The sequence below is a fragment of the Neophocaena asiaeorientalis genome, unplaced genomic scaffold, assembly GCF_003031525.2.
Source record: "Neophocaena asiaeorientalis asiaeorientalis breed wild unplaced genomic scaffold, Neophocaena_asiaeorientalis_V1.1 scaffold594, whole genome shotgun sequence".
Taxonomy (NCBI): Eukaryota; Metazoa; Chordata; class Mammalia; order Artiodactyla; family Phocoenidae; genus Neophocaena; species Neophocaena asiaeorientalis.
Window position 1 is genome coordinate 3102033 of NW_020175066.1, and position 7830 is coordinate 3109862.

General features: G+C 33.8%; 1 protein-coding gene across 1 annotated transcript in view; it reads left to right on the forward strand.

The window, feature by feature from the left end:
* F13B (coagulation factor XIII B chain) overlaps positions 1–6981 on the forward strand; it is a 221022-nt gene extending 214041 nt beyond the window's left edge. The window contains 2 exon segments of the mRNA XM_024764048.1: positions 5318–5528; positions 6662–6981. Of these exon segments, the coding sequence (XP_024619816.1) occupies positions 5318–5528; positions 6662–6695 (245 nt within the window). The 3' untranslated portion in view covers positions 6696–6981.
* The last annotated feature ends 849 nt before the right edge of the window (positions 6982–7830 follow it).

The following is a 7830-nucleotide window of genomic DNA, read 5'->3' on the forward strand; positions in this document are numbered from 1 at the left end:
GTATGAAATCATCAGAGATGCCACCTGGGCCTTGAGGTGTTTTTTGAGGAAAGATTTTAATGACAACTTCAATTTGTTTAATAGATATTAGGTTATTATTCTCTTCTCTCAGTTTCAGTAGGAAGTGGTTTGTAAGAATGTGTCCATTATATCTAAATTGTCAAGTTTGTTGATATAACGTTCATGACATCCTTTTATGGTCTTTTTAATGCCTTTAGTGATGTGTCTTTTGTTATACTACTGTGAAGAAGTATGTCTTTCTGATATATCTTGCTGAGGGTCTGTAAATTTTATTGGTCCTTATAAGCAATCAGTATCTGCATTTTTTGATACTTTCATCAAATGTTGCTATTTCATTAATTTATATTCTTGTCTTTATTATTTCCTCTCTTCTACTTTCTTGGATTTATTTTATTATTCTTTTTCTAGCTTGTTTAGGTGTATACTTAGAGTACTAATTTTCATCTTTTATGTTTTTCCCTAAAAATGAATTTAAGGATATAAATTTCACACTGAGCATAACTTCAGCTTCATCCCACACATTTTTATATTTTTGATTTTTACTATCATTCAGCTAAAAATTTATAATACCCATTTTGATATCTTCTATGCACTCTGAGTTATGTAGAAGTTTATTTTTAAAATTCTAAACATTGGAGGATTTTCTAGTTTTCTTTTGGTTGTTGATTTCTAGTCTAAATCCATTGAGACATACTTTGAATTATATCTGTTCTTTGAAATTCACTGATACTTAGTCTATTACAAGCATATACTTGTTTCAGGTAAACCTTTTCACTGGAAATAAATTAATTTTGTCCTTGTTGGGTTCACTGTTGTTACATACATATCAATTGAATTGAATTTTGTTTCTCATGTTACTAAGTTCATTCTTATCTGTCCAGATTTATGTTTGTTTGTTTATTTGTTTATTTTTCTACCAATTATCAAAAGTGGTGTGTTAAATTCTCTCACATGGTACATTTAAAAATATTTATCATTTTAGTTCTGTCAAATTTTGGTTATGTATTTTGATGCTATTTTATTAGGTGCACACAGATTGAAATGTTGAATCTGTATAATTTGAGTCTTTCTTTACCTATAGTAATGCTTTGTTTTTGTTTGGTTTTGCCGTAAAATCTACTTTAGCTGTACCAACTGGCGTTTGCCAAGTATTTACAAGGTGTACAATTTTTCATCCTTTAACTTTCAACTTTCTGGATTCTTACTTGTAATGTGTATGTCTTACAAGCAATATATAGTTAGTGTATGTAAAATTATACTTATTCAGTCTGACAATCATTTCCTTTACAATGGATTATTTAGTCCATTTACATATTAATGTGATTACTGATATGTTTGGGTTTATAGCTACTACCTTACTATACTAGATATATATCCTATCTGTTCTATGTTCTGTTTTCTCTTTTTTTTAATTGTTTTCTCATGGGCAAATCAAATTTTTTGTTATACCATTTTACTCTCTCTTAGCTTGTGGATTATACGTTCCTGCAGACTTCCTTTAGCTGTTATCATAGAGATTTCATAATGCAAAATTGCCTTATTACAATTGAGTACAAATTCGTAGTTTTACCATTTCTCTAGGACACAGAACACTTTTATTTACTCTTCCCACTTTTTGTATTATTATGTCATGCATTTTCATTGTACATATAGTTTAAGTCCCAAAGATATATTAATATTATGTTGTCCAACAGTGTTCTTTTAGATTTACCCATATATTTATCAGTAATTTGTTCCTCATCTTACCTTGGGTTTATCCTGTATGGGACCTCTGTGCTTCCTGGATTTGGTTGACTATTCCTTTCCCATGTTAGGGAAGTTTTCGACTATAATCTCTTCAAATATTTTCTCGGGTCCTTTCACTTTCTCTTCTCCTTCTGGGACCCCTGTAATGTGAATGTTGTTGCGTTTAATGTTGTCCCAGAGGTCTCATAGGCTGTCTTTATTTCTTTTCATTCTTTTTTCTTTATTCTGTTCCACAGCTGTGAATTCCATCATTCTGTCTTCCAGGTCACTTATGGGTTCTTCTGCCTCAGTTATTCTGCTATTGATTCCTTCTAGTGTAGTTTTCATTTCAGTTATTGTATTGTTCATCTCTGTTTATTTGTTCTTTAATTCTCGTAGATCTTTGTTAAACATTTCTTTCATCTTCTAGATCTTTGCCTCCATTCTTTTTCCGACGTCCTGGATCATCTTCACTATCATTATTCTGAATTCTTTTTCTGGAAAGTTGCCTATCTCCACTTCATTTAGTTGTTTTTCTGGGGTTTTATCTTGCTCCTTCATCTGGTACGTAGCCCTCTGCCTTTTCATCTTGTCTATCTTTCTGTGAATGTGGTTTTTGTTACACAGACTGCAGGATTGTAGTTCTTCTTGCTTCTGCTGTCTGCCCTCTGGTGGATGAGGCTATCTACCTCATCTTTTCTTGTTTCTCATTTTTTGTATGCCTGAAAAAATTAGTTCTTTATTATTTTCTCAGTTTGTGTTTGTCTGCAAATCTCTTTATTTTTTTTCTCCTTTGAGGAATATTTTTGCCTGATATAGAATTCTAGCTTGTCCATTATTTTCTTTCAATGCTTTAAGGATGTCATTTCATCCTTTTCTGTTTTTGTACTTTTTGTTAAATAGTCAAAGACCATTTTAATAGTACGTTTTTGAAAGTAAGCATCTTTTACTCTGCTGCCTTTGAGATTCTCTTTGCCTTCTCAGTAGGTTATTTTGGTTGGACATAGATGTTGGTTTCTTTGTGCATTTTATTCTCCTAGTTGGTAGGACTTCTTGAATCTGTGACTTGATATCTTTCATAGGTTTTGGAAATGTTTGGCTAATGTCTTTTCAAATATTTTTAACATTTTCTCTTTCCACTCTTTCTGTGATTCCATAAAACACATGTTACATCTTTTTCCAGTGTCCCCTGTCTCTTAAAATCAATATTTTCTTTCCTTTTATCTTCTCATTGTTTCAGTTTGGTAATTCTCTGCTGATATATTTTCCAGTTCATGAATCCTCTCTTTAGATGTGTACAATCTGCTTTAAACTTGTATACTGAGTTCTCAATTTCAACTATTATCTTTGCATTTCTAGAATATCCATTTCATTTTTTTTTGTAGATTTGAGTTGTCTGATGAAATACTTCATCTTAACATCTATTTCTTGACCATATTAGTCGCAATTATTTATTTTTAACTCCTTGTCTGCAAATTCCAATATCTGGATCATCTGTAAGCTATTTTCTAGATCCATTTCTTGCTATTTCTGTTAATGGTTGATTGAATATCAAATATTTATGTGTGGATAAAATTTTAGGATCTTGAGACAATGATGCCATCTTATTCCAGACAATACTCATCCCATCTTCTGGCTGATAGTGTAGGGAAATTTATTCTCTATTCAGTGAGAGACAAAGCTTTCTCTAAGCTTATTTTCAGAACTTTGTTTGCTCCAGCTCATAGAATGTACCCTGCAGGGTTCTTCACTAGAGTTTGGTGTGTATTCCAAGGTCCCCCTTCCTGCCTGGCTCTGATATTCCTGGGAGATGGCCACTGCTCACTGTAGCTTTCCATTCACTTCAAACTGAGCTCCTCATTTTCTCTCTGCACAATCAAGAATAGGCAGATGCCCCCCTGGCAAAGCCAGGGCAGAGTATCAAGCTCATTTCGTCATACCTCCCATCTCTCTGGGCTCTGACACGTCAAGTCCTGGCTGTCTTGGCTGACCCACTTTTCTATCCTCAACCCCGTGGGATTTCCAGCAGCTCTTCTGGCTCTGTGTTTGTCACCAGCCCATCTGTATCTAGTCTCTCAGCTTGCGCTGAAAATCAACAAAGCCCCAAGAGAAAAATGGCACAGAGTGTGGAGCTCATCTGAATGGGCTTTTACCAGACCCTTAGCCTCTGGAGTACTGCCTGCCTTGAAAATTCTCTGATCCCTTGAAATACTTGCTTTGGGTCTGTTTTCAGAGTTTCTAGTTCTTAGTAGAAGTGCTGGTCTGATATAGGTTACTGTCATGGTTGAGAGCAGAAGTTCCGTAAAACAATTTTGAACTTGTTTTAATTTAAATTGCATGTTTTGTAGAACATTCTAAACAATAGTACCATTTGACCTCATTTTCAAAACTATTTTTCAGTGACTATAAAGATCCTGTTAGACTCTTTCTAATCATTCCTGTCATTTGTTTTCTATCTATAGCGTTTCTAGGATGACATCTGACACACAGGCCTTCACTTGAGAACGACTGAATAAAGAAGTATTTTAGCGTGTCAGTTGTATGATTCATTTGCTCTGTTAGCAACTCTGGACCTTTTTATTTATCTCAGAAGCAACTGCTTGGTGCTCAGTCATCCAGGAGGCAAATATGAACACAAGCAGCCCCATTTTCTGACATGATTTGACATTTGGTATTTTAAAAATACCAATGTTTTTATCAAGGAAAAGAAACCAGAGAAGTTTGTTGGGTGTCCTAGTTCTTATCTTAAGTTTTAATTTTGTTTTGTTTTAATGCATAAGGAGAAGGACACAATAATACTGTCAATGCTTAAAATTTAAAGCATCTCAATCCTATCTTAATAATCCTTAATAACTGAAATTTAAAAGAGAAGAAACTGTTAATTACTTTGGATATACTTTATACATCAGGTCATAAATTCTGAGTCAGTGTCAAGACTCTAGCTTGTTTCTACATTTCCATAAAATATTATCTATCCAACCATCAATGGTTTGTCTCATGGGTGATTTATTTGCACTTTCTGAAGAAGAAAAAAGAAAAAGAACACTATTTCAATGACTATTATTATTATTATTTTTTTAATTTTATTTATTTTTATTTTTGGCTGCGTCGGGTCTTTGTTGCGGTGCGTGGGCTTCAGTAGCTGTGGCTCACGGGCTTAGCTGCTCCGCGGTATGTGGGATCTGCCCGGGCCAGGGCTCAAACCCGTGTCCCCTGCATTGGCAGGCGGATTCTTAACCACTGCGCCACCAGGGAAGCCCTCAATGACTATTATTAACTATTAATGTTTTTTAAAAAACACCTTTTTTGCCTTCTGTCTTTGCAAATCTTAATGGCAAAAAGCTCAGTAACTGGCAGGACATACCCTTTTTCCAAATTCAGGGCAACAGAGATAAATGGCAGGCTGTTTTCTGTGAGCTTTGAACATATTTTCTGACTTGAATATGAATTCTAACTTACTTGCTGCTCTAATGCCTGGGAATTTTAAGGTTATTATGAGAAAGCAACACAATGGTTCCCGTTAATACTGAGAGGTATCAAGATAGTTCTCCTGGTTTTTTATTTTTTTCAGAGCCTTGCACATTATCTTTTGATACAATGGAAAGTAATAATTTGCTCCTGAAATGGAGTTTTGACAATAGGCCATATATCTTGCACGGCGAGTATATTGAGTTTCTTTGTAAGAGAGATACTTACATTGAGTTTCCTATTATCGGATCGGAATTGAGAGTGCAATGTGACAGAGGGCAGTTAAAATATCCAAGATGTATTCAAAGAGAAAGGTAAGGAGAGGCTTGTACCTGCAACTATTTTTTTTTCTGTTCAGGTTGTTATTCATGAGATTCATTATGTTATAAATTTCAGAAACATTAGGTTCTACAACAGTCCTACTTTATGGTCATTATAAAGGGGAAAAAAATCCCGTTGTCTTTATTTTTTTAAACCAAGCCAACTCCTAGACGTATTAACTAATTCAACAAGCTTTCTGAGTGGTCTAAAGTCAAAGCACTGTTTGCCATTTGATATTTGTGACTCTTTGGCAATCAGGTAAATAAATCAATTTGAGCAATATTTAAATGTGGAAAAATTAACCTACATGTTCTGAGATAAGAGAAAATCACATTTCCTCCCATTTCTCATTAGAAGTTCGTAATAATGATGGGAAACACAGTTGTACAAACTTGATACTGAGGGAAGAGCATGTCAATAACAAAGATTAAAATTATGGTATTTGTTTTCAGGAACACGGTTCTATATAAGAATTTGGAAGTTATTTCTCATATAGGAATTTTTAAAATATATTTTCTACTAACTTGATCAATGGAAAACAATCCTGTTCTTTTCTTAGAGAAATGTTAAAAGAATGCAATAAAATAATGTAATTCATTTTATTGGGTCAGAGTTTTGCCCCCTTTGAAGATACAGTATAAAATGGGAATTATACTCTAGGTTCAACTAAGAACATTTTTAAATGACTTAAAAGTGCATGTGTTACTCTTCTAATGGTTATAAAGAATGAGCTGTATGAACTACATAAGGACAGTTTTTTAGATACTTGGAACATTCTAGAAAAAAAATTCATAAGACACACACAAGTGGAAATCAGAGTAGAAAAATGTATGTGCTATTTAAATTTTTTTATTATATCTTGCATTTCCTATTTCTAAGAGAAAAAGGAATAAGTAACTTAGATAAAAAATTGTAGAAAATGGTGTTAGTGTAGTTAACGACATTGAGTTTTTAAAAAGAAATTGGTGGTATAATTTACCAGGGATGGTTACTTGCTTTTATCAGTACCTCATTAAAACAAGGACCAGTTATATGAAATATTGAAGGGCTAAGACTGTAATAAATACTTGACCAGAAATGATGCTTATTTCAACCCCCACCTTCTCTCTTTTTTTTTCTTATCAAGGATGTTGTCTTATCAAGAACCCTCAAGAACATGAAAATGAATGGCAAAAAGAAGAACATTTTTGACACATCATAAAATCCTTTATAAAACATAATTGTTAGAAGAAAAATGTTGAATTAAAAACCTCTGATTTTTTACTTGCATGAAGATTTGAATCTAAACTGTTTACGCTGGACATTTTCTTTATAAATAAAAGCTACACATGCTATTGTTCCACTTCTGGTTTGGATGACTTGACATGTGACCTCATCTTTGCTGCATGTCTTTCATCTATTAAAACATCAATCTGCACATCAAAATATTTCTGGTTCCTAATGCCAGTTCACTGGACTATATTTTCTTCAATATATGTGCAAAAATTCACACGTCTTTAATCATCTTTGTTAATATCAGGGTTTTCTGTTACTTTGAGTTCAATATTTATTCAAAAGAACCAGCCACACTAGAGCTGAGAAACTATACATCATGTTAGAGGATTTACTTTATTAAATGAGCCGAGACTGCCCTTCAGACTTTTTAAGTGTAAAGAATTTTTAAAATTAACTGTACTGTTAGCTACCATTTGTTAATAATCAAATGGTCTGTGAATTAGTGAACCTTCCACATGTTTAAACGTTGCCCAAAGAACACAGCTATGAAAAAGAACAACCCTTACTATTTTTATATTATACACCGTCCATTTTTTTCTTAGATCGGGTAATTAATGGAATCATGCAGATTCTGAAAAATAAAACCTGAAGTCAGAGAGACCTGCAAGCACCAAAAAAAGGGTGTGTCAGTAATACTAGGACCTGTCAGAGGTCCTGAAATACTGCGTTGTCACTTTTCAGTGTGAAAAGAGAGTTACTCACCCAGTTGTTATTACGGCTCATTCATACGCACTACCTGGTTCTAGTACCCTTGTTAGGACCGGTGGTTGTTCCCAGAACAGCACATTTTTCCTCCCTAGAAGGTCTTCAGTTCTTCTAACGCAAGACCTTATTTTCCCAGTATGATGGCATTCTTCAAACCCCAATGTACAATTCCTGCTCCTGGGCTATGAGAGCTTCTCTGGAAATGAAGCCACACCTGGACTTAGCTCTGTGGATTAAACATGAATTCATTTAATGTTCAAGCATGTATGTTTTAGAACTGTCCTTCCTTGAGTTCATATGCATTATTTCAATTAA